The sequence below is a fragment of the Cygnus atratus genome, chromosome 24, assembly GCF_013377495.2.
Source record: "Cygnus atratus isolate AKBS03 ecotype Queensland, Australia chromosome 24, CAtr_DNAZoo_HiC_assembly, whole genome shotgun sequence".
In the NCBI taxonomy this organism is placed as follows: Eukaryota; Metazoa; Chordata; class Aves; order Anseriformes; family Anatidae; genus Cygnus; species Cygnus atratus.
In genome coordinates this window covers 5,131,762-5,158,458 of record NC_066385.1, presented here as the reverse complement: position 1 = coordinate 5,158,458, position 26,697 = coordinate 5,131,762, and the positions used below count along the sequence as shown (strand labels likewise).

The 26,697-nt window shown below is 42.2% G+C and overlaps 1 protein-coding gene across 2 annotated transcripts; it reads left to right on the top strand.

The window, feature by feature from the left end:
* Nucleotides 1–18: 18 nt before the first annotated feature.
* On the top strand, nucleotides 19–26,116 carry MAPK14 (mitogen-activated protein kinase 14). Of its 2 annotated transcripts, none has more exons than XM_035561524.2 (12): nucleotides 19–423; nucleotides 7,463–7,592; nucleotides 11,035–11,093; nucleotides 11,460–11,571; nucleotides 12,108–12,137; nucleotides 12,601–12,648; nucleotides 13,117–13,231; nucleotides 14,272–14,343; nucleotides 22,036–22,115; nucleotides 22,655–22,733; nucleotides 23,066–23,239; nucleotides 23,705–26,116. In XM_035561524.2, the coding sequence occupies exons 1-12, from the start codon at nucleotides 308–310 to the stop codon at nucleotides 23,770–23,772; spliced, it is 1,083 nt and encodes a 360-aa protein (XP_035417417.1). In that variant the 5' UTR covers nucleotides 19–307; the 3' UTR covers nucleotides 23,773–26,116. The 2 variants fall into 2 exon arrangements, with proteins under 2 accessions (XP_035417417.1, XP_035417416.1); XM_035561523.2 differs by lacking the exon at nucleotides 22,036–22,115 and adding an exon at nucleotides 19,905–19,984 and having other exon boundaries at nucleotides 43–423.
* Nucleotides 26,117–26,697: the final 581 nt, after the last annotated feature.

The following is a 26,697-nucleotide window of genomic DNA, read 5'->3' as shown; positions in this document are numbered from 1 at the left end:
AGGCTCCGAGGTGGGAGGAGAGGGGAGGAGAAGGAGAAGGCGAGGGGAGGAGAAGCCGCTGAGGGAAGGGGGGAGCGGGCGGGGCGGCGGCCAACGGTCGGCGGCGTGAGGGGACGGCGCTGCTGCCGCCTGCGGGAGGAGAGAAGGAGGAGGAGGAGGAAAGGAGGAAGGAAGGAAGGAGCTGCTGCTGCTGCTGCTGCTGGACGTGGTGGTGGTGGTGGTGGTGGTGGTGGTGGTGGTGGTGGTGGTGCCCCGGGCAGAGCCTCCCCCTCCCGCCGGGCCGGGCGGGGCGGGCTCCGCGGCCGCGATGTCTCAGGAGCGGCCCAAGTTTTACCGGCAGGAGCTGAACAAGACGGTGTGGGAGGTGCCTGAGCGCTACCAGAACCTCTCCCCGGTCGGCTCCGGGGCCTACGGCTCCGTCTGGTGAGTGCTGAGGTGGGGGATAGGGGTCGCCACCCCCCCCCCCCGTGGGGGGGCTCCTCTCCCACTCCCGGCTTTCCGCCGCCGCCGTTTCCCCCCCCCCCCCCCCTCGGTTCAACAGCGAAACCGCCGAGAAGCCAACGTCTCGCCTTTGGAATGCGCCGGGGATTGCACCACATGGCAGGTGGCACTAAAACAGTTTTTTTTTTTTTTTTTATTTGCAGGGGAACATAATTACAGCCCAGCCCCCCCCCCCCCCCCCCCCGTGAGCTCACACGGGCTCGTTTCCCCCCCTGCCTTCCCCAGTTCTTGGCAGGGGGAGGAGGGGATGGAGCCTGGCAGGGCCCCTGTCGCTTTGCAGAGCCTGACAGGGCCCCTGTCGCTTTGCAGAGCCCGGCAGCTCTCGTCCCAGTTTTCGTTCAGGACCCAGTTTCTTGCAGGATGCGTTCACACGCCAGGCCCCTGCGTTGTGAGCTGGAAGCTGCTGGTGGAGGGGAGGCTGCGGGGGCCCTGTGCCCATCCCTGGCTTTCTGTCAGCGGATTTGCAAGCCTTGTTTCGTTTGCAATATTAGGCCAAGGCAGGAGAGCTTGTTTTTGTGCTCAATGACTGAATTACTGCAGCGTGCAGCCTGGAAGAGCAGCGTCCGGGTGTCAGGGCTGCAGCATTCAGCAGGGCTTGCAGCTCACAGTGTAGTCTTTAACGCTTACCTAATATGAACACATGCCTTGGTTGTAGTTCCTCTGCTGAAACATGTTGGATCATTAAATGTGAATCAACTGGGCTGCATACTTCATTTAATCTGAAAGACGAGGTTGTGTCTGAATCAGGTTGGCGTTTAGGCTTTAGCAGCCGTATATAAAGGTGTATGTAAGTGTTAATAGATCGCTGTGTCCTCTTACTAAGAAATTTCGACACTATGAGCATTCTGCTTTTTATTCTCTGTCCTCTGGCTCTGTCAAAGTGTGATCAGAGTTTCCTAATAGGAGTGCGTAATGGTTGTACGTCTGCTGTGCTGCTGTATTTGAGCAGGCGTGCCTATTTTTCATTAACATAATGTGCAAATTCATATCATGAATATCATTTATGTTTTAAGGATCAATGCATACTGGCCTCTGGTAATAAAAAAAAAAAAAAAAAGAAAGGTTGCTTTGCATGTGCTGCAATTTTGAAGAAGTGAAGTTCTCTGCTGCTCTTTAGCTAGCTATTAAAAATTGTCAGGAAGCTCTGCTTAAATCACGTGCATTTCTTAAAGCTGCTGTGCCCTGAGCATATATAGCTGCGTATATGCCACAGAAGACAAAGGCTAAGCAATGGCCTTTCTGAGTTTTTTTTTTATTTATATTTGAAGGGTTTAGCTCTGGTGAAAGAAAGGCCTCGCTGATAAATACCCCTTTAAGTGCCACAGTTACATAACTCCCCGAGTGCAGTCGGAAATGGATTTGCTCAGTGCCTTGGCCATTGTAACTGAGGTTGGCCCTACACGGGCTCGCCCGTTCCCCTTCAGTTTTCCCCCTCCTCACAATCTCTATTGTGTGTGTGTAACACTTCCAATGTTTGTTTTCACAACCAATAACTGAAGAGTTTGCATCATGAATTTCCTGTTTTGCTGTGTCAAAACTTTCAAAGATTGTGCAATTGTGTTCAGCCCCGATGAAACAATTTGGTATTGGAAGCAGTCGCGGACATGTGGCACATGAGCCTTAGCGCAGTCCCTGTTGATGGTTTTCTTTACGTTCTACTGAAAACGTGCTTCAGAAAAGATACTATTCAGGAAGACTAGTAATATAGCAAGTATGTCTGGATTAAAAAAAAAAAGCCGTGCATATATAATTCTCTTTGATCTGTAATGTTGTTAAGCTGCAACTGGTGATGCATAGTATTTAGGATGTTCCTACAATGACTTGCTTTGCTCTCTGTTCCTTTACAGATTTTTCTCCCTCTTTTCCCTCCCCCTCCTGCTCCAGGAATAAGTTACCAGTTTTATTTCAGACTTGGACTTTGGAGTACCTCTGTATTGGGACAGGAAATTGTGGGGTTTTAACCACCCTTTGACTGGTTAAATATACTCCCGTATCTATCTGCCTACAGCATTATTATATTAGAACGCAAAGAGATGCTTTGTTGTTTATTTAGTTGGCAAGATGAGGGATTTAAAAATGAGGTAATTCTGGAAAGTGGAAGAAAAAAATAAAATAATTAAGGCAGCAAATGAATCATTTAGATTATGGAGTATCTGCTGTATCTACTTTAAATGTCTAATATAAGTACAACCCAGAATAGCCTTTTTTTTTTATATATATATTAGGGTGTTCTGAGATGACTTTGTGTAGTCAGTGGATGGAGAAAGGCATTTTGTGCTGGCAGTTTAAGGCAGCCAAAGCACACACATAAAGTTAGAGCAAATATTCTAGTGTTTTCTGGAATACTGTGTGCAGTATTGGGAGAAAGAGACTCAAACATCCCACTCGAGTATCTTTCAGTCTAGAAAAACTGAAAACGTAAGGAGCTGCAAGTAGGGATTCAGCAGTGCCAAGCCGTCGAGAAGCATGCCATGTAGGCTCAGATTGTTCGTTCTGAAGTCACGTAACAATTGCAATGGCATCTGTTGTGTGAAACGATATTTCATTTGTTCCTGCCAGAGTTCTGTATATTCGTGCAGCGCAGTCTCTTGCATGGAAAGGGTTTGGTCAAAACCTGTAACGAGGTCTGCGCTAAAGCACGTGGGCTCCCGAAGCACCGGTCAGTACACCTGGTGTAAGGAAAAGGAGGGGTGTAGGTGGCTGGGGGGTGCGGCGTGCCGCAGCGGGAGGTTGCGGGATGGGGACGGGATCGATCGGTGACTCAGTGGCGCTGGAGGCTCGCTGCGCCTCTCGTCTGTGCCGGGGGAAGGCTCTGCAAGCGGCTGCAGTTCAGCCGGTTCTGGGCTAAGCAAGCGGGTGTTTTGGTGCTCTTCGCCATCAGCTTCGCAAATGCGAAGGCAGATTTGGTGTGCTCCTAGGAGTTTATTTTATTCATGGTGGTTTTTGTTGTGTTATTTTTTTTAACAGTTATTGTGCATAGGTGTCAACATGACACACAAATAAGGCTTTTGGTTTAATTGCTTTGCAGGCTCTCTGTGTTACCTTATTTCCTTTGGAAAGGAATTGCACCCCTCCTCAGAAACTTGCATAAAGGTCGTCCAGCCTTTCTTGTTCGTAAGCTGCCAGGCTGTGTAGCTGTTCTCCCCCTCTCTCTGCAGTTTTACCACCACTGACTCTGAATTTCCTGAGTATTAGGAAGACCCTGACATAATTCCCCTACTTTTAAACTAATGGAAAGATACTGTGGGTTTAAGACATTTTAAGACATAAGACTCTGGAGGAAACGACTAAACCTTAAACATCCCCTTCGTAGCAGTTCTGTGTACTTCTTTTTAACCAATGTGTGTCTTTAGGCTTAGTAATCCCTTATCGAGGTGTGCAGGTGCCTCTGAAGTATGTGTGCAGCCCGGGGAAGTGCCTGCAAGGTGTGGTGGGTACGTGAGCAGTGGTTTGCAGGGAACACCAGTGCAGGGAGTGGGATGGAGCAGCCGCGCAGGTGGCGGTAGCAGAACGCACGCGAGGAGGGATCGCGTGGGAGATGGGCACGCACAGGAGCAGGGAGCAGAGCTCTGAAAGTGAAGGCTGAACCTGCTGGAAACTTCGTGGATTAAGAAATGAAGTGGGAGCGAGCACATCTTTGCTAGAGGGAGATTTTTGCTGCAGCTTTTATGCTTTTATACAGCAGAACCCAGCACAGCAGAGGAGGATTTACGGCTTCTTGCAGTATGTTGGGAGGGTAAACGATTGCCATGCGTTTATAGACGGGTCTCAGAAGCAACTGGTTTTGCTGATAAGCTCTTGGGTACTGCAAACTGTGCTTTTCTGTCTGTAGCTGGGGACACGGGAGCTAACTCCAAGGGTACCAACAAAATGCTTCAGTTAGCTCGGGTCTTTGCACAGGCACTGGCCGTGAGCAGCATGCCATTTAGCAAAAGGGTTTTTGCACCAAAATCGGCACTGTGATTATCTAATGTCTGAATGTATTGGACTTGTAAGTAATTTTGCGTGTGCTTTAGGTTCTCAGACTGCTACAGATGTTACTTCCAAGAAGATGTAAAATGAGTCAGTGGGTAGGTTCCGTGAAGTGATTGCTTTATTCCAGCTCTTATGCCCTGGTTTCAGTTCAGGGTGGCTCAGGACTGGAGGTGGAGCTCACTTAGTGAGGGAGATGCTGTGCATGTGCTGTGCTGCAGTGCTGTGTAACGAGTCATAAACTGTGGAAGCTGTGATAAATTCTGAATTGGTGTTGAGCTTGTTTTATAAGGGATTTAAAACTATGGATCACACGGTTTTTCCCAGTTGGGCTTTTTTAGGTGCAATACGATCAGTGTAATGCAGCTGTTTTAAGGCTGTGCTGAAAGCCAGCTTAGTGTGTTTTAAAATGTTCTGCAGCGTGACACCTGCTGTGTAGCTCCGTCTTCTGTACTTGTAAATGCCATCAGGCAGTTATCTGTATTGGCAAAAAATTACTCGGCATGCCTTTATCTGTAGGGAAGCAGGTTTTAGGCCTCCAATATGACCAAGTTTAGAATTCCTCTGACTTTGAGAGTAACTCTAGATTGCAAACGCAAAGTAATGTGGTGTTTTCTCTCCTGGACTTGTGCGTGGTGTCACTGCTGGTTAAATAACTTCTCGGTTCTGCGGAGTGCAGGTCTCCTTGCAGGTTGTAAATCTCCTACAGCAAGCTGATGATTTGATACGACCCCAAAAATGTCATTAAAAATAAGGTGAAATCGAGTTTCCATTGGGCTCCCGAGTAGCTTGTGTTGTTTCTGGTGGCTCCGAAGTCGTCTTAGAGAGTCGTGTGGGAACCAGGAGGGAAATCTGACCGTGGGCGGTGGCTCTGAGGGTTGTCGGTGTGCGGGGCATCCCCTTCTCTTGGAGATGAAAGAGAAAATGGTGCACGCCGCCTTCTGCACCTGAGGTGTTTGAAAGCTGGTGGAGCTTCGTGACTAATCTACAACAGCCTGTATTGAATTCAGATGACTAATCTCGTTTCTGCACCAAGTCCTAGAAAACACCTTGAGCATCATTAAAATATCGTCATATAATTAGAGCCTGAATTAGGTTTGCTTGCACTTTGCAAAGTGGTAAATGTGAAGCTTAAAAAAGGCGTTCTATGTTCCTGAAGTGTTGCAGCTTAAATATCAGCCTTCCGTTGGTAGATGAAAACTTGATGTAGGTCATCTGAAAGCAGGGTTACAAAACGAACGTGGCTCCTTCCACCTGTCCAGGCTGAGCGAGGTGTAAAGGATAACGCTGGTGCAGAAACAGCGATTTTGGGCATCCTTTTAGGCAGCACGGTGTGGCTTCAGAAATTCAACTGTGGCGATTTGGTGCTGCTGCGATCTCCCTCCAGGCCCTGTTTTCGTATCTCTTCCAGAGGTTTCTTTGCACTGTGCGTGCAGGTGTCCCTCGTAGGGAAGGAGATGCCCTTCGGCCGCTGTGCGCGGCGAGCTTCTCTGTTCTTTGCAGGTCCCTGGGGAAGGATTGCAGCCTGCAGGAAACGCAATACAAGCTTCTTCCTAGATCTTGTAAACATCATATAGCAAGTTCCTTGAGATAAGTTATCTCTTTGCAAACAAATCCCAATTAATGGCTTTAAGTATAAATGGCAGCTATGTTTTTTTTTCAGATGGGCTTTGGTTTCTTGTATGTGCGTTGTGGGGTTGTTCTAGGACCGTTTTTGTGATTGGCTTTGGGCCTCCTATTAGTTGAGGTCCTTCACACTTCATGCTTATACGTGTGAAGCTTTCCTTTTCACTTGATGCTTATCAGAAACGAGTGCATACTGGCCTTTAAGTGGAAACAGGAGTCCGGCCTGAATCAGCGTGCAGCAGGAAAATCAACCCATGCTGCTCTTCTGACTTCCTCCCTTCCAAACTTGCCCTTTGTTGGTTATCTTGTATCGAGTATAACCTTGATTTCACATCTTCTGCTTCTCCTCCCCTTTCCTTTTTTGACAAACCAGAGCTGGTTTTAGATAAGAACCTCAAAGAAGAGAAGAAAGAGGAGTCATTTAGTTCACAGCTAAATGCTTGCTTTTCCTCGGTTCCTTAAACGTAAGCCCTAAGCCCTGGAAGATCTGTGCAGCATGTCAGAAGTTTAACATACGTCTTCATGGGCTTAAGTGTTTGGTTGCTTCGAAAGTTTAAAGCTTTTGCTTCTGAGTTTTATAAAGAGATGATTCTCCAGAGGATGATTTTACAGCAGAAAGTATTTCTATCAACTGCACTACAAGTTGCCAAATAAATGGAATTGGTCTTCGTGGGTTCTAAGAAGAAACATTATTTTAATTCTTTTATTCTGCTAAAGGGACAAATTTTGGTAATGTACAGCTAAATATCATTTACTCACGTGCATTTTTGTGTAACAGGAATTTGGGATTAGATATGCTATACCTAACAGGTTTGACTTTCGGCTTCAACTGAGATTAATAACCATCGTAGTTGGCTTTTATTAGGAGCAGGCTTTGGGTTTTTGTATGGGCTTAAACCATCAGAGATGGTATCTTGAGCATAGCAAATTATTTTGTGATGAAGTGTGGTTTATGAAAGTATGTTTAAGAATACGGATAATATTTGCAAGGAGTCTCCTTCCCTCCAGAGTTTCATGCTTTTATTTATGTTTAAAAGCACAAATGTCTTTTAGACGGAGAAATTATAAAAATGTCCTTTTTTTCTGCAAAGTTAGTTTTTAAATATACTAATTTCCCTTTACTTATGTGAACAAGATGCGTCTGATGAACCTTTTCTGTAGAAACCGACAGTTATATAAATGTGGGGGAGTTTGGGGTGGAGGTTGTGGACCAGGACGCTTAGGAATAATTTTCATTGAAAAAATGGAGAAATCAAGTTGACCGAGACTCAGTCTCCACGTAGTTGCTGTCTGGAGTTGCTACCTGGGTCTGGGGGTGTTTATGAATTATTCACTTTGACCATTCGATTACTCTTTTTTGTAGCTCTGCCTTTGACACAAAAACCGGGTTGCGTGTGGCTGTAAAGAAGCTGTCCCGACCATTTCAGTCAATCATCCATGCCAAGCGGACCTACCGAGAGCTGCGACTACTTAAGCACATGAAACATGAAAATGTAAGTTAAGGGAGATGCTCTGAGAAGTTGGGCTGTCCAGTGAGCATCCACCAGGGCTGAATTTAAGGATCTCCTTGCACAGGTTTTTCTAAAACTAAATATGAAGCTTGCAGTCTTCCAAGGGATTATGGTTGAAGAAAAGCATGCGGTGGTGGTGGTGTTTGGTTTTTTTGGTCAATTCTGAATTAAAAAGCCTAAGATTTCCTAGAGTAATGTGGAAGTTTCTGCTTAGCAGGTTATTGCTAAGGATTTAGGACACAGGTGCTATCAGTCCATTCTCTTGGTGTACAGTAAGCTGTAATTGCTGTGATGTTAAGTATTTATTAAAAAAAAATACATATATATCAAGATTTGGTGTGTTCTGGAGGGTTTTACTTGTTTTGATTTCCATCATGTCAGAAGGGGATGGAGTAGATAGATGTTCACTAGATTCCTGTAAATAAGATAAGGATAAAGGGGGTGGTGGGGGTGGGAAATCAAGGTGTCTTTTCTTACAAGCCATCCATTATCAACAGGGGAACAAATGAAACAGAGTGTGACAGATGTTACGTTGAACTATGTAATAAGCTGTCTAATCGTTTTTCAGTATAACTTCAGTTTGCTGTAGAAAATGGCCGAACAATTGTGTGTTTGTGGTATTTAAGGCACTGGCATATTAATTCTGTATGCTGTTAGGAGCAAATACTGCCTGCAGCAGAGCAAAAAGTCTCATGACTTGCCCTCTGTAGAGCTGTCAGAGTGCCTAGAGGAAGGAAGGCTCTTGGTTTTCGTCCAAGCAAACTCCAGCTTAGCAGGAGGGAAATAATGTTTAACAAGTGGGCTGAGCAAGCCGCCTACTTTTATCTAAGGCAACAAACAAACAAGCCTGGTTTCACTGGAAGGTTCTCCCCGGACGCTCTGATCAGAGCTCCGTCTTTTGTGGCAACGGTAGTTGTGTGTTGTGGCTTCTTAGCACCGCAGCCAGCAGGTGGTATCCCTTAAATCTTCCTGGCATTTCTAGCGTGGCTGACATAATGAGAACTTTTGAGATGTTTGTGCTATTTGCAACAGCATTTTCTCAGTGCCTCTATGTGATATGGCTGTCTTAACGGTAGAGATAGCATTTGATCCTGCTTAATATCCATCCCCTGGAGGTTGTTCTGGACCTTCTCACATACCTGAGATATTCTCCAAACTGTTGCAGAGGAAAGCTTCGAATGAATGTTTAAATAAATGAGTATCAGAGTATTGATCCATTTTGTCCAAGCTAATACTATTAAACAGTGGAAATTTGTTTGGTGCTACAACAGTTCTATGTCTGGTATTCGTTAATATTTTTGATGTTAGCATTGCAATGGGCATGTGTATATATATTTATTTATATATCTTCGAGAGTAAGGGATAAAAGGATGTTGTTTAAATTGTTTATATATAGAAATATTTGTTATCAGTTCATCATACCATCATCCGTCTGTGGGACGTTTATCTAGGTTGTGGTTTAAAATTTTGCAGATGCAGGGATGTTTAGAGCCAGTTCCGACAGGCTTGGTAGTGCTAGTGCACTGACTGTTCAGGTCTCAGGTTGGAGGTAGAAGACGGGGTTTTGCACGGCGCAGAACACCACAGAATATCTGGTATGTATGGCATTTTAAGGAGCCTGAGCACAGGGTAGTTTTCTGTGTGCTGTATCGAGTCTGGTCATGTTGATCTTGAGCAAATAAACGGACCTGCAGAGCAGTCCAGAATGGCTGCGTAATACTTTCAGGCTCCACGAGGCCTCGTTAGCTTGCGTAAAGCACAGCCCCGAGCAGATGTGAGCAAACTTGGACTTGTGTCACGTGAAGAAGTTTTAAGCTTTGCGACAACCTAAAACACTGCAAGGGGTATGCAAAATTTGGGAGTGGGGCTCTCCATCTGTTGGTGACCACACTTCCTTAAAACTGACTCAGTGACGTGCTGCAAAATGACTGAATTTGTGTTCGCGAAACTTGTTGATGAAAGATACGGATAGCGTGACAGTGAGCTTTACTGTGTAGCAAGATAAAAACGATAAATGAAAAGGTTGAAGTCTAGGTGGCAAGGTCGGTTTTTGTCTTCTCATGCTAAACTGGGTTGATAACGTTGCATTTTTCTGTAAATACCGATACGGAAGAGTTCACCGGAGAAAGAAAACATGAGAATTATTATGTAGGGTGAATGTTATAGTTTGAAGATGATGTTTGCCCAGAAACAGAGTTGTGATGTGTATGAGGAGAGGCAGAAAAGCGTTCATTCAGGTTCCCCAATGAACATGTAATCTAGAATGTATAACATAGATTAGACAGAGGCTTTTATTGCCTACCTGCTTGTTCTCTTTTCCAAAAACAGTCTAGCTTCCCTGAAACGCTTGGCTTTAGTTACTGGCTTAAATGTAACTCAGTTGGCTCTGACATCCTTGGCAAGTGTAAATGATGAGATTAAAAAAAAAAAAAAGTGCTGAAGGGGAACCACAGGAGTGGTTAGCTTCATATGAACACTTGAAGCATTGCTGAAACGTTCATGATGCTTATGTATCCAAGACGGGTGAGATTCAGACTTCAAATATGAAGAAGGAACCTGTGTCTTTGTCTCATATTTTCACCAACTAAAATATACTCTTAAGAGAAGGAAAAGAAGGTTTAAAAGCACATCATAGTGAAAATTCAAACATTTTGGACCAGATTTGGGTTGTTTTCTAAATTAAACCTAAATGACTAGAAGATACTTCCAGGTTAATAAGGAATAGCTGTTCATTTCCACGAAGTAGCTCATACATGCCCTTCTACTCTTCACTATTAGAACAGTTTAGGTGTGAAAAGGAAAGGTGGAATAGAGGCTCGTAGGGCAGCAAATACAAGAGACAGTGTGAAGCTGTCTGCTCCGTGTGAAACTCGGGTCCTCTTTGCATTGCACTGTTTTCCTGACTCGCTTTCTGGTGTAGTCATTATTATTCACTGCTTGTGCTGCAGATCCTTACTCAGTACACGTGGGAAAAATACAGTCTCCTAGGCCTGATTTAAGACGCAGTCACTGGTATAACTAAGGATTTAGCAGGAAGCAAACAGATTTCTGTCTGGTGTTTTTTCATTCATTCATTCCCAGAGCAAATTTCAGTCGTTTTGTGAAATAAGGTATTCTAAGCCAGTGTTTACACCTGCCTTGAATTGTCTTGATTTGTTGTGGCTCCCATTTGATGTTTTAAGTGGACGGCTGGTGTGAAAAGACGCATGTATTTTGACCTTAATGTTTTTATACACAAGAATGTACGCTTGTGTCTGATCTTGTTTGAATACTAATTTGTCTACATCTGAATGATTCGTGTAGTTGGAAATAAAACGTCTAGTGGAATGAGTAGTTTTCTGTTCCACAAAGGACCTTATTAACTGTATCATGTTATGCTATGAATGTTTTTCACAGCTCTTTCACTTTACCTTTTTCTTTCTAGGTTATTGGTTTGTTGGATGTGTTCACCCCTGCCAAGTCACTAGAAGAATTCAATGATGTGTAGGTAACTTCTCTGAAGATTGCAACAAAACATCTTTTTTTATCTCCCATACCTCTCCCAGATTATTACAGGAATTGTTGTCACCTTAATTTGTCTGCCATTATTCTCAAGAACTTGTGAAATACAACGCAAAAGACACTTCAACATCCTACACTATTCCACTCTTCCAATTTGTTCACTCGTTTTATTAACCAGCGCTGTAGGAATTGATGTACTAATCTGCTACATCACGTAGTGTGTCATGACTATATTTTGTTCAGCAACATGCCTGGGACAGGCGGCCCTGCTAGTGGTGCTTCATAAGGAATTTTTATCCTAATCGTGCTGAAGAGATTGCTTCATAGCCTGTTTCCTTTTGTTCACAGGTACTTGGTGACACACCTTATGGGAGCAGATCTGAACAACATTGTGAAATGCCAGAAACTCACAGATGACCATGTGCAGTTCCTCATATACCAAATTCTTCGGGGGCTGAAGGTACCTGCAGCTGTGCTGCCCGAATGTTGATAGCTCATCAGTGGGAAGTGCAAGTTCTTGATGAAAGTCATAGCCTCAGAGGTTCATATGAGTGCATAGAGGGGCTCCTGTAACTTTCCTAATGGATTGTAGGATAACCTTTTATTGTTATTCTTTCCTTCCATTCCTCTTTGGAGCTTTGTAACGGTAAAGCTATGTATAATTTCAGAAGATATTTGTGTACGTTCCTGTGGACAGAGTCTGGGAAGTTATGTAGGGTGCTGTTCTTTAATCTGCCCTGACTATGAATCTTCCATTTCTTCAGTTTCATTTTTTCTCTCATTTCACTCATGGTAGCAGTGCTCATGGGTGTTCCTAAGGAGAGAGCAAGTGCAATACCTATGTACTTGAAACCTAGGGATGCTATACTTGGTTCCTCCTGCAGACGAGCTGTTGCATTTTTATTGTGTTGAATGGGGTAGGGCAGTGTTGTCTAGTGAGGAAATGAGAAGAAGGCTACTTGGACTGTTAATAAAATTTGTCATTTTGCCTTGCAGTACATCCATTCAGCTGACATAATACACAGAGTGAGTATTAACCATGAGATTACTTCCTGCAGTGAACCAATGCATTTTAAAAATGTAACACAGAATCTTACAATGTAGTCCCTACAGAATCGAGAAGAAATTTTCTGAGAATTATTTTTGTTAAACAGTCAAAAGTTTAGCAATGGGAGTGGTTCTCAAGATCCTCAGTTTCTGTTCCTGTCTCTGTTTGGCTTGTATCTTTCTGAAATAAGTTCTCTATTTGTTAAATACGCATCTACAGCACTTGTGGTGCAGTCAGCCTTTTATGTATTTTTGCTTGTATTTGACACTTCTGCATGCAGCAGAAGAGAGTTGATTCTGGGATAAAATTATTTTCCTGAGTACAGAGAGTTGAAAACTACTTGGAGTCTTATTTTGTACTTGCATTTACATTTTTATCTACTTTAGACTTGTGCAGCAATGTATATACTGCCATTAATGCTGATGTTGTTTAATTTTTTAGGATTTAAAACCTAGTAATCTAGCTGTAAATGAAGACTGTGAGCTAAAGGTAATTAAATCCCATGTGACTAGTTTGACCGTGATCTGAGTGAATGCATTGTGGATGTCCCTTGGATTTAAAGGGGGAATTAATTTTTCTGTCTTACAGAAATACTTTTGTGAACCAAACTAATCATGTCCTTCCCAGACATAAAGGGCTTTAAAGATGCTTATACAGAATTCATGTTTCTTCTCTGTGGGTTCATGTTTTTAATGAATCACTTTGAAAGTGAACAGTTAATAGCTTTAGTTTGGACGTGGTTGTTTTAGAGACAAGATAACTAGATCTAATTCTGATTGAGTGCTGTGTTATTCTAGGCTGGTGTCTTTTAACAGGTCACGAAATTTAATTTCGTAATTCACTTTCGCAGTTGCACCACTCGTCCTCCACCCAATCCAAGAATTGCAAAGCAGTTACAGCAAACAACTAGACGTTGTAGCACGGCAGTAATTGGCGGATGTCTTTTCTGTTCTGTAGATCTTGGATTTTGGCTTGGCTCGACACACAGATGATGAGATGACCGGGTACGTGGCTACCCGGTGGTACAGGGCTCCTGAGATCATGCTGAACTGGATGCATTACAACCAGACAGGTAGCGCGTTTTACTAACAAAGGGTTTCTCAGTTCCTGAATTCCTGGAAAAAAAGGAAGTCATCCTATGTACATGTTCCTTTCCGTTTGATTGTGTAAATTGACAGTTACGGTAATTACGCTCCAGTAAGGGTGATTTAAAAGAAGGCACAGAAATAGTATTTGAACCGCAGTCTTGGATCAGCGTTATGAATCATTGTGATAACATGCACAAGACTTATTTAACTTGAACCTTTGAAATTGCGATCAGGAAAATATTGTCAACACTTGTCCCTTACTTTTCCTAGCACAGTGGCTTTTGAAGTGAGTGAATGGAGTGTATCTGAGCAAGGAAAAGATGCCTTTCTAGGAAGCTGCTGGAAATGCACTTTAAAAATGTCTGCGATTATGGGGTGAAGAAATGCTAAAAATGCATATAAATGTCCCTTCCTTTCCTCTCTTTTTAGCCACTTCTTCCTTGTTACATCCTGCTGCCAGTCTGAATAGCTTCCCAGCAACGCACCTTGCTTCCCTAGAGTGCTTTCAGATCAGGCACAGAAAGGAGGAAAAAATACTGAGGAAGTTCTAGTACATGGGTGCATATGTAGCAATAAAAAGAATGTGTTACTCCGGTTTCATACCTTACTACTTTTCGTCTTTTTTCTATTCCTCTTGCACGTATGTGGGCTTGTCTTGTATCTGTAATATAGTTGGTGGTTGTTGGGGTAGAATTTGTGTAAGATCATATACAAATTTACTCCTTTGAGTCTTGAATGGGTTTCTTCCTCCTTGGCTTTGTAGATAGCTCCCTAGCTCTATGGTGTCCAATGCAGGTTACTTTCTGGAAGGAAAACTTGCCTGATGCAGTATTATGTTATTTGGACAAGTCTTAGCCAAGTGGTTATTGAACAGTGTCAGCTACCTTGCAGGTTGTTTCAACACCGTGAGGCTACTGAAGCACAAAGTTGTTTGTAATTGTTGGATAGGGTGATTGTATTGAGACTTTATTTTTCTGCCTCATGTTTTTTGTTTTTTGTTTTTTTTTTATTTTATTTTGTTCAGTTGATATTTGGTCAGTGGGATGCATTATGGCTGAACTGTTGACTGGAAGAACGTTGTTCCCTGGTACAGACCGTATCCTTTACAAGTAATGTATTTTCTGTAAATGGAAGTTAGAGATCTCCACTTTCACGTACTTCACGAGGAAACAAGTTGTTGTTTCAGAACAAGTGAGTTCTGAAATCATCACAGTGTGCAAAGTGCAAGAGGCAAATCTATTATTTTTTATTGTCTATTAGCATGACCAGAATTGTGTTGATCATCTTTGGGAGTTAGTTTCTTTTTTAGTTTATTTAAATTTATTTTTCTTTGAGGTTGTAGAAAATAACTGCTTGGAGTAGTCTGTCTGCTGTGAGTCCTCTCATGCTTCACATTTCTAGCAAATGTTAAGCATCCCGTCTGGCCTCTCTTCTGTATCCTGGTGGTATGCTGTGAAAGCAGTGGGTTTGCAGATTCCTTAGTGCCAAGGATCTCATTCCAAACTGCTCTGCAATGTTTAGGTTCTACTTCCATGCTTGAGCGTAAACAGATTGCGAGCCTTCTTTCACTGTATGCTTGTATTGATGTGAAAGCTCAAACTTGAATAAAATCTCTTCCAAATTATTTCTGTGGTATCAAAGTGGGCTTGGTAGGACACTGGCAAATTTGAGCAAGCAGTTTGTAAGAGCTGGTGGTGTTTCTCCCCAGGAGACTTGATGCAAAGCGTTGTACTTAGAACGTGTGTTTTGTGGCTGAACAGACTTACAGGGGTAATTCACCTCAGATGTTTCATTGCCTAAAAACTGGGGTTTCTTTGCAAGAGAAAATAATGTTGCCCACCTTTTATTAAACTTAATTCTTTCAATTTGTTAATTTTATTATCTTTTGTTAATTTATTAGTATTTATGTCCGTTAATTGAAATATATTAGCATTTGATTAAAAGAAAATCTTAGTGCGGGAAGTGCTGGCCTTCTGTGTACTGTTACTTCTGGAAGGTATCCAGGTTCCGAAACTCTGGCAGGGGGAGCAACTCAACACAGTTCTGACGCTTTCATCTCTCCTTTTGATATGCTCTAGCTTCATCATTTTTCTCTTTTTATGCCTGTCATTCTGTAATCTCTCTCCAAAGTTGTTGAACTCGCTGTACTCTACTGTTTAGTTAACTGGCATATTTTCCTGTTGTCAGGAATAGAAGCAGACTAACATGAAAGTGGCTAAGAAGCTAGAAAAAAGTTACTTTCTGTCAGCTGATTTAGCATTTATATTTTGGTGTAAGCAGATTTTTGTTTTTTTCAAGGGGAAAAAATTAAGAATTTAATTTGTTAAAATACTAGCAAAGTTCTTTAAGCTATTGATGTTATTGCATCCTAGTAACAGTGACATTTTAGTTTTAAAAATCTTGATACTTGCAAATAAGATATTTCCTAATAGGATTTGAAACATATAAGAAATGTCTCACAGTGTGTTCTTTATGATTTGAAGAAAGTTCTCAGGCTTGGAAGATCTGTTTTGTTCTACAGCTGTGTTTTTAGCTGTGAGCTATAACTAATAATATCCACAAAGCAAAATAAAGTTTGCTTTTAAGACAGAAATTAGTCAACTAGTCTAAGGTGACAAAGTAAATAACTTTGATCTCCCTAAAGATGTTTGTGATTCTTCACGCTAAATGTTCGACTTCTTTTGTAAACGGTAGTAATGCTTTTGACTTAAATGCTTTTTCTGTTCTGAATTGGTTAAGTTACCAAAGATTAGGCTCAATCCTTTTCTATCCCAGGTGAAACTCTGTAGTACTTACAGTTCTTACAGTTTGCTTGGTTGGTTCCTACTTCAAGTAATGTGCGTGCTGCTTGGTCATGAGGTTAGAATGGTAAGGGGAGCAGCGTTTGTGGTTATGAATCTTGTTTGTGCATCTTACACTTATCCAAGAATCTAGAAAGGCACCAAGCTATCAGCTTCCACTCCAGTTTTGCTGACATCTAAAGAAAAGAAATAGAAGTAAGATAACGGTAGGCTTTTTTCTTCTTTCTTTCTTTGTCTTTTTTCTTTTTGAAAGTTTTAATAATTTTCCAGATCTGGATCCTGCTGAGTACTTCTGGTCTCTTGATATAGTTTCTTCGTGCCACAGATGTGCTGGGGTCTGTGTTGCTCCTGCGGTGTCACTGCACACTTGCTTGCAAACTGGAATGCTGAATTCTGAGTGTATTTACCATGCTTCTGGTAGCCAAGGATACGGTATGTCCAAATCCACTGCAGTTCTAGGGAATTTGTATTCCAGTTGAAGGCAATGTGACCATGTATTTTGGGTGTTGAGGAAGTTGGAAACTCCTCCCCTCCAACAACTGGGAAAATTGACATTCTTGTTGCTTTTTGGTGTCAAGATAATAATTTTCTCAACTCTATAGCTTCACGTTTCCTAAATGAAATAGACAATGACTGAGCAGTGCCTTTTCAGTATGCTCAGGACAATCATCCTCTTATTCAGGTGGTTCTCTGACTGAAATACTGCTCCCTTTCACCAAGGATTTAGCAGAAGTGATGTGACGTTATTTACAGCCCACTGGGTATTACTTTACAAGGCTTAGAGATGCTCCCATTACTTGTAATGGGCTTCAGAACAAGCAAAATGTACAGCTTATTTTGTCCGGTAAGTAACAAAGTTGTATTTGGAGCTGATGGTCTTCGACACTCTGTATGATGGTTATGTCTCTGATAAACTAATGCTGAATTTAATGTGAAGGCTTGAAGGAACTAATCTGTGGAGATCCTGAACATGGCTGTCGTTGGCTTAAAGCAAGTGTTTTGGATACTCTTAGAGAAAAAGAAAAAACAACCGTGATCTATATGGGCTTAGTTTGCAGGGTTATTACAGTATTTCTAACTCTACTGAGTGTAAACGAACTGAATTGTTCCTATTGTCATCTACGAATGAAAGTATTTGCATGAAAGGTGGTTTTCTAATATTGGTCAAATCTCTGCTAGGAGGTGGAAAAGGTTGTGGGGAAGACTAGTTAGAGACAAAAAGTGAGGTAATAAAAATCAGAGTCCTTCAGGATTTTAATGTTGGGCTTTCTTTTTATCTATTGTATTCAAAGATCAGTTTCTGTTAAAAGTGTATACTCCTGATTTTTTTTACAGCTCCTGTAATATGAATGATTCATACACATAAGTAGGAAAGTTGACTTTTGTTTGACAATTCAATTGGTATTAAAACGATAATGCACAAATAAGAAAACCTTGAATGTTTTGTACTAGCTTAGACAACTATGCGTTTCTGTGTATTTTAAGTTGACTGTATTCCCTTTAAACTCTGAAGAATATTTCTTTAATTATTTTTGTTCAGTAGTATGGGAACTTCATCATAACCAGCTAGTCTGAAATTACATATTCTTCTGATGCATCCCGTTTTTGCCCGTGGTGGCAGTTGAATCAACTTTTGTCCTTTGCTTTGCCTGGATAAACTCTTAGTCTTGCAATGCCTGCTACTCGTGCCGATGGAAGATCGTTTTCTGAATTTCAGAATCACTGAGACTTGTCAGTTGTCGCGGGTACCTTGGTGATGGCATTTGGGGTTTGCATGCTGTGTTTTCCTTCTCCATGCACATTTTTTTCTTTTGCTTTGTATTTACTAAGTGTTTTCTCTTGTCTGTAGTTGCTTATGGCTCGCTTCCCTAGAACCTGGTAGGCCCTGCAGTTAAATGAACGCTGTAATTCAGCAAGTTATGGATTGCAGACATAAAACTAGATGTAGCGGTTCAGTTTTGGCATGCCTGTAGCAGTGTGGGTGACACGTTCTGTGTTTCCTTTTCTTTATCTGAGAAGACACTGAAGCACATTACACGAGTATCTTCCTATAGCATGCTGTCCCTGGGGAAAAGAGCTGAAAGCAAACTGGGCAACAATACTGTTGGCATGCCTGATGTACACGACATTAAATACCTGTAAAAGAATTTAAATATTTAAACTGAGGTGTGAGATGTAACATCTGAGGGATGCTGGCAGTCCTAAACTTGCACAACTGTTTCTTTCACAAGAGTCAGTAAAAGGTATAGGGGCTGTTTTAAGTGGCACAGAGGAAAATCCAATTTAAATGAGCTAATTATGGTTAGCGTAGCACCCCTGCTCCTTCTCCTACACCAGTAGATACAGTGATTTCATTTAAGCATTGATAACTAGGAGTTGGCAATTCAGCTGCTAAGCTAAATCCCGTTAGATACATTAGATTTACTCTGAGGTTTTGAGTAGGTAGGAGTTGGCCAAGCAACTTGAGAAGTGAGAAATTAGTTCAGCTGTTCTGACAAAGTACTGCTTCCAGGGGCTTTACATTTTATATGGAAAACTTGAAACCAAGATTTCCATTAAAAGATAAAGGTTTTAGCAAAGTATTGGCGATTTCCTTCGTATACAGTTTGCCAGTATCACAGGAACGCTGCATTTAAAAGAAAAAGCAACCCCCAAACCAGTCCCTTGGTAGGTGCAAAGATGCTTTTACATAAGTAGTCTGTGAGTTAAAAGATGTTCTCAGAAGGAATTGTACCTGCATCTGAAAACATCAGGAGGACATTAATCCCAGGAAAAAAAAAACATTAGCTGGCATATAGACTGCTTTTATTGAAAGGAAAATTTGTAACTAGCTTGATAGAGTTTTGAGGGCAAATATAAACATTACAGACAGTCTGGAATCACCAGTGGGGTTTGAAGGACAGCACGGAGGATAACTTGGAGAAGAAGGGAGATTATTCTTTTAATGATTTTAAAAAGATACCTCCTTACTATCTGGAGTTTTAGACATATAACTGTCTTTTAATGTTTTTTCATCGAGTGTGTGTTTTGTCACATATCCCAAATACTGATTTTTTTTTTTTTTTCTGCCTATTTAAGAGGGCAGCTCAGAATGGTAAGTGGCCTTGTGGAGGCTCTTTCCTGGATTAAAACACTCTTTGCATCTGCAGTGCTGTGACCCGAGAGCTTTCTACAGGGGAGAGATCTTAGATCTGAGCCTACCTTGTGCTTCGGGTGCTTCTCGCCTCCTGCCCTGCAGCAGCTGGAGGGAGCCAGCACCCTCTGTCGGCCGCAGAGCCCCATCCTCCAGCGGCTGCTGTGGGTGCGAGGAGGGGTTCAGGGATGCCAAAAATCCCTACCGCAGCAAAGCTGTAGGTGGTGAGCAGGGTCCAGTCACGTTCTTAACTCTCAAATTTTCTGCGTGGCTGAATTATCTTGTAAGGTGTTCACAAAAGGCCTTGACTTTCTCAATACTAGTGCTTACACTTTTCAGTCTTCTGCTTTGTCTGTCACTAATCCAGCCTAATCCTGCTGACTGCTTCTACTTTGGTGTGGGGCTAACAGGGTGAAGTGAGCATGTAAAGCCATCCTTTGCCAGTGGGGCAAAAAGCTTGGACTTGTGCTCCGCGATGGGTAGGGATGCAGTGACCAACTCGATGCATGTGGTGCATTGCTAGTCGAGTTGTTCAATCTAATACAGATGGAGCTGTGTTATAAGTGGGTATGCAATTTTGTTCGAGAAGAATGAATACAGTTTGCTTAAAATAGCTTTTCAGTTGAGGCCTTGGCAGGCATTAACTTTCAACATTAATAGGCTGATATTTTGCGCTTTTCATTTTGATTTGTCCCAGCATTTTCCTTTATGGTCCATCATTAGATATTGATCAGTTGAAGCTCATTTTGAGACTCGTTGGAACCCCAGGGCCTGAGCTTTTGAAGAAAATCTCCTCAGAGTCTGTGAGTTTACACTTTGATTGTAATATCTGCCCTTTCGGAAGTCCCAAGTTTGTGTGTTGCCCTCCTGTAGTCTGTCTGTAGTATATGTTGAGATTTCTTTTTGTATTTTTCTTTTGTCATTCTTCACTCTTGGATGGCTTTGAGTTCATATGCTGTGTGTATCTGATCTTTATTTCTGTTAACTCTGCCTGTGGTATGATTTCTTCATTCCATATTCTGTTTTTACTGCTTCGTGACTTTTTTTTTCAGTTTGTGGGTTTATACTTTGTGATATATTGTATGATCAGATGCTGCTGGGAAAGTATTTTTCACAGCTAAGAACTTGAGGCTTGTCTCAATTATTATTTCTCCAGATTGCCTACCCAAGGATCTTTCTGGGGAGGGAAACTGAACAAGAGCAAGTGTTACCTTCTAGACACGCACAGTCCCTTCTGTAGTATGATTAATTCCTGAAACACTGCTGCAACCATCTCAGGCTTTTGTAGCATAAGAGCTAAAATGCCTTTTAGGTGTTTTTATGTGTATGGGGCCCTTTTGTCAAGATAATCACAAAAAGCTTTCTACAGCCTCCTTTTTAAAGGGCGACATCTACTTCCAGCCATATTGCCATGTCTTCATTGTTTTAATCTTGGATTGTGAACTTCTGCAAAGACAGTTTTAAATGGCATTCGTTTTTACCTGTTACTGAAAGTAAAGTGCATAAAAGGCAGAGCAAAGGATGGCGTAACAGTACAGATTAACGAGTCAATCTGTAGTGGGCAATGAACTCGTTTACAGGTAACTGATGACGTACTTCGGCAAGTCGCTCGGTGCTGTTTCTGTTAAGCAACAGGGTCAGCGTGGTGGAGAGCAGTAAGATAATTTTGTGCTGCACCTCATGTTCTTTCTCGTGTAACACTTACGGTAAATGTGAGGTTAGCCTTGAATTACATTTCAGGAAGGTAGAAGTAGCGCAGGTTGGAATGGATTGGTAGATTTACCGAATATCACACCAATTTCAAACATCCTGGGGCGTCTCTTGGAATGGTAGAAATGATTAACGCAGGTCACTCGGGCTGCCTGTGAGCTGACCTTTTGGGACTCTGAGGAAGGGTAGGCTGGTATTTGAAGTACAGCAGATTAGTGAGAGAGAAAAGCTTTAAAGGTTGGCTAGGTTAAGCAAAAGATTAGTTTGTATGTGTAAGATTTAAACCATCTTTTTTCTTTAATATCGTGCAATAAAAAGAATAATTGATCTTAGCCAGGTTCAAATCAAGAGTGTTTTTTAAAAATGCAATAAAGTATTGTCTCTACTAAATTTTTCCATTGTACAGAGATAGCAAAACTATTTGAGGGCCTTAAATGTGTCACTGTAAGAAATTCTGTATTTGTTTTTCTGCTGCATTACTTTGGTATCCTCTTACTTTCTCTGTCCTGTTCACTGGCATCAGCTAACTCTTATGTCTTATGCAATGCTAATGTTTTGCTAATTTTGCACTTATTGCCTTCTGTCACTTCGCCCACATATCAAAGTGCATTCAAAGCTGTTTAGAAGGAGGTGTTAGTTGTAAGCTGATTTCACTTTGCACCACATGAAACTTAAATACTTTCTCTGCAGGAAGAAAAAGCTGGTAACTAGTGCGGAGGATATGATTTTTGTTTCTGTTCTAATTTTTGTTCGTTTTCCTGAGGCTTTATGTAGCTGCAGCAGCCTAGGAAAATTTTTGAGGAGTAGATTCATCCAAATAAAATGTCTACTCCAGTGGCTTAAAACTGCTGGGAAATGTGAAAGCAACCATGTTGTAGTGTAATGCTACTTATGGCAGACAGAAATACTCCTTTCTGTATTGACGCTGTTACCAACTTAATAATTCTCCATTGTTTTAAGTGTTCACTGGTGCAATTGCTAAACTTTCACAAGTATTTGAGGGGGGAGAAAAAAAAAAACAGTAGACCCTGCCTGTTTGGCATGTGCCTTGTGGTTGGCAGAAGAGATGCTTTGTATGCAGCTGTTTTCTGTTTAAAATGGTTTTTGCACTGTTTTTAACAAAGCCCTTGACTAGGCACTTAAGATATTAACCAGCTTCAGCAGATCATGCGTCTGACGGGAACACCCCCTGCATATCTCATTAACAGGATGCCCAGCCATGAGGTGAGACCTGAGCAGATGAGGGGGTGGTTTGCAGGGCAGGTCATCACTTGCAGCGTTTGCTGCCTCTATAAATGATGTGCTCGCATGTGGCATGGGGTGGGCGATTAACTACTTGTTCTTCAGCGAGATTCTTGTACTAAATGAAGACTTGAGATTTGGACAGTGCATACTCAACCACAGCCTTCTGAGACTCAGGAGAACCTGGAAGTGAGTTGGTTTTGCACTGCGTGAAACGTGTGGCTTACCAGCAGACACCATACTGCACGCAGCCTTGTCGGGACTCCAAGGCAGTCAGCTCCTGCAGCACCTCTTTGCTTCTCAGTCTTGCATGAACCCCAAGTAATGTCAGCTCGTGCTCCACTGTCCTGAGTGGCCTTTAGCTGGGAAGGGATAAGATGGGCTTAGTAAGTATCAGAATAAGAAAAGAGGCGGCAAAGTGAGGAGACAGACCATAATAAGTTGTGCTTCAGGATGATTGAAATGTACTCTGTCTTGGTGGCTCGATTGTGTTATACTTAACGGAGTATTTGTTTCCACAGGCAAGAAACTACATCCAGTCTTTGTCTTACATGCCGAAAATGAACTTTGAAAATGTGTTTATTGGTGCCAATCCACTAGGTAAGGCTTGATTCTTTTATTTTTGTTTGTTTATTTTTTAAATGTGCTCTTCCCAGAGCTGAACCTGGCATGTCCTGGGATACTAAGACTTTTCCTAAAGTTTTGATTTGCTTGCAGAAGTAGGTCAGAACAGAGATGCATGCAATTTTTCAGTTTACAAAATACATGTGGGCTGTAGGGTACGTGGGAAGCGATTGTGGGTGGTGGGTACCTCCTGAGAAACTAGATATTCCTCATACACCTTGGGCTTTTATGAACTACGTTTCAGAACAGTGTTGCTCGCACAGCTCACTATGTAAAATTCTCTCTTTTCTCTTTTGGTGCTTTTGCAGCTGTGGACTTGCTAGAGAAGATGTTGGTACTGGATACAGACAAGCGAATTACTGCAGCAGAAGCATTGGCTCATGCCTACTTTGCTCAGTACCATGACCCAGACGATGAACCAGTGGCAGACCCCTATGACCAGTCGTTTGAAAGCAGAGAACTTGAGATTGAAGAATGGAAAAGTGAGTTTGGGGGACAGGAGGGAGCCTGATTCTCTCGTGGTCTATCCCATAAGCTGCAGTTCGTTTCAGCCATGCTAGTTAGAGGCGCAAAAGAAGCTGATTTAAAAAAAAAAAAAAAATGTGGACACTGTTTGTTCTGAGGTCCTTGCAGTGAGTGAATCTATCACCCACTGCACGTAATTAGCACAGTCCTTGGTAATTACTACTTAGGAGTACACAAGCATGTAGGTGGCACGGTTGCTCATGTCTTTGTTTTTCAGCTGCATCCATGTCAATGTTTTGGAAGTATCTTTTGTGTGTATTAGTCTTGGAGATAGTATATCCATTCTTTTCTTTTTCTTAATTAAAACTTAGTTGATTTTTTTAATGCTGCTAGAAAGAACCTTTACGATCATTGCAGGTTTTCTGACGTGAGGGATGTCTTTAGCAATCCGTATTAAGTTTCTTTCCCACTTTTCCCACCAGGCCTGACTTACGATGAAGTAATCAGCTTTGTGCCACCACCGCTTGACCAAGAGGAGATGGAGTCCTGAGAACCTGCTCTCTTCTGTTTGTCCCACTTCACTGTGAGGGGAAGGCCTTTTCGTAGGGACTCTCCAAATATCATTCAAGTGCCTCGTCACAATATTCTCCTTGGTGGAGGGGTTTTGTGTGTGTTGAATCGGGGAGGGTGGGGGGAGGGAAGAAAGCTGAGTCTATGTAAACATGCTGCATGCTCTTGTATTCTGTGTACAGCCTGGGGCAAGCCTCTGAAGACCTGTTCTGACTGCTCTTTAGTCCTCCACAGAAACAGTGCTCAAACAGTTTGCGCTGCTGGGGCAAGGTGGGGAAGGTGACGTTCAAAGTTTGGTTGCAATCGTTGCCATTTATCAGTTGTTCTACAATTAAGTAACCTCAAAATAAGGGAAGTTGGTTGATAGGCGTAGAGACTCCTCTGTTTTCTTCAGGAGTGAGGGTAAGGTTGAGGGATGTCCATGTTCCATGCCGGGGGGCTGATCTACATCCAGGTCTTCCTGGTACAGCAGAACATACAGGCTTTCTGATGACTGATTCTTGGAACGTGAAAAGGTTTTGTTTGAAACTGTAAATAAGTTTGTGCCTTAAGTGAATGGGGAATGAGGGGAAAGAAAGTCTGGAGAGGAAAATCTGACCCTGCTGTTTTTCAGGGTGAAGGCTCCGAGATAGCCAGGCATGAACTCTGTGTATTCAGGAAATAACTTCCCGAGGCAAAAGCATCTTGCCTTGGATTGGGTATTCTGTGTTTTTGCCTCTTCCCCTCTTCTCGTTCTGAGGCTTCCCAGCATTAGTTCTCAGGAGACAGAGGCTGGAGAAGATTCTTGCTAGCCACACGTTGTGTATCTTGTTCTGTGAAAGGTGGGATTGGATGTTCTTGCATGTCGTAGCTGTATGTGCATGTAGAGCTGCTTACTTTTTGTTACTTCTTGGGGATGGCACTGGGGCAGTTAAATCGTTAGTGAACAGTTTCACTGAGTACCTCAGCCAGTGCCATGAAATCACAGCATCCTTCCTCTTGTGTTGCAGCTCGGTGTGAAATACCTGCCGTGGTGGAGGCTTTGGTGAGGAAAGGATAAAATATACGGCACAGAAACACACACCTTTTCTTTAGTTCTGATCTTCTGATTTCAGAGGAGGAGAGATTGGGATGGAGGGTTTCTCATGAGATCAAGTGTAAAAAATGTTCTTCAAAGAAACAACTATGGCATCTTGTGCCAGAATTTAAGTTATTTCCTGAAAAGAATTTTTCCTAAAAACGTTGGAATCCAAAGCAAAGAAATAAGCATGCATAAAACCACAATCTCCCTTTCACTGTCTATATCTATAAATATAAGTATTTATATATATAAAACTAACATTTACTAGAGGATATTTTACCATCTCTGATAAGAGCTTCTTGGCTGTTTTTAGCAGGTCGATCTCTGCTTGAGGAAACAGGAAAAAGGAGTATGTTTGAATACAAACGTGGTTCAAATATTTTGTATTTTACAGGTCTCTGCATGAACTTAATGCCCAGAGTTAGCTACTGGCAGAAGGGAGGTTTCTCAGCATTTTTGTGTGCTAGAACTATACCTGGGGAGCTCAGGAGCCCAGTTTTAGGACTTGTGGAGGAGACCTTTTTAAGACATTTATCTGTTGCAGGCATCCTGTGCAGACAGCATACCCGTGTATGTGAGGAGAAGGGCTTTTGCAGTATTTTGTATTCTTGTTACCTATGGGATGGAGAAGAACTGTTTGTAGTGTTTTTACCACATGTTTGAAGAGGCAGCACAAAGGGATGGGACACAAAAAATAAAGCCATCAGTTCCTCCTAGGCTACTTTCCAGTGATCTCTTCAGGTCAAACACTTTATAAAAGTCTGGGGTGAGATGAACAGAGAGTTGTGCCATGCTCTGGGGTAAAACTCTCCTTAGACCAACAAAATCAAGACAAAAAACCTCCCTTTTCTGCTGGACCGGCAGTCCAGGTATTCAAATGAAAAATGTAGATATACTCTGTAAACCTACAGCAAGATTATTTTTATCAGCCATTTTATGTGTAGATGCTACAGTGTGATTCCATGCGGAAATATTGCTACAGATTTTTTTAAAAAATATAGACATTGTGTGTGCGCGTGTGTGTCTGTGCGTGTGTGTGAGTGGGAATGTTTCATTCAAAGTCCGTACTCTAAGGGGAGCCCATGTGGCATGCACTCCCTACCTGCAGTGCAATGCTGTTCAGCTGCCTGGGGACTGAACAGGAGGATGCACTTCAAAGAAGAGATCTGCTATTTTGTTTCTATCCATGAATTTTGCTGTAATTGGTTATGCCAGATAAGATGTCACAATACCACTGGTTAAAAATAAAACCTATTTTTCAGATTTATTGCACTGATGGTACTTCAAACCTCTTGTACTAAACACTTAGTTTTAGCAAGGTATGAATTTGTCCCTCGTGTCATACAGGACTTGGGGGGTGGGGGGGAGGAAGAAGGGGCGGGGGGCAAGGTTGCATAACGTTGACCAACTCTGTTGACACAAAGCTTGTGTGTCCATAGTTCTCCCAAGTGAATTCTTCGATACAGAACTGGCCTAGAGTCTGACCGTGAGTACTGGACGCGGTACAAATATTTCTGTTTAGTGTAGGGAAGCTTTTACTGAACACAATAAACAAGTGCTCTGCTGCTTGCCTGAACCTGGGACCTTTCCCCAGTAGCACTGGTTTACAGTTTTTTGCCATTTAGATGTGTGGGTTTTTTTGCTGTTGTTTGTTTTGCTCTTCAGCTATCATCTAGCTGCTGGTGGAAGGGTGTTTATGGCAGCAGGAGCATCCTGGCTCTCCCTAACACGGATTTTCTGACTTCTGTTGCTTACCAGTACTATAATTCAATCAGGACAATGAGAGAAATGATTGAATAAAGCAGTGTTTGTTGTGCTAATGAAAGCCTCAGTACCTGAAGTTCC

Excerpts from the sequence above, each read along its gene's own strand:
- MAPK14 (XM_035561524.2), top strand. The coding sequence starts at position 308 with ATGTCTCAGGAGCGGCCCAAGTTTTACCGGCAGGAGCTGAACAAGACG. Across the intron at positions 11,094-11,459 it reads CTAGAAGAATTCAATGATGT|GTACTTGGTGACACACCTTA; the intron begins GTAGGTAACTTC and ends TTTTGTTCACAG. Across the intron at positions 11,572-12,107 it reads AAATTCTTCGGGGGCTGAAG|TACATCCATTCAGCTGACAT; the intron begins GTACCTGCAGCT and ends TTTGCCTTGCAG.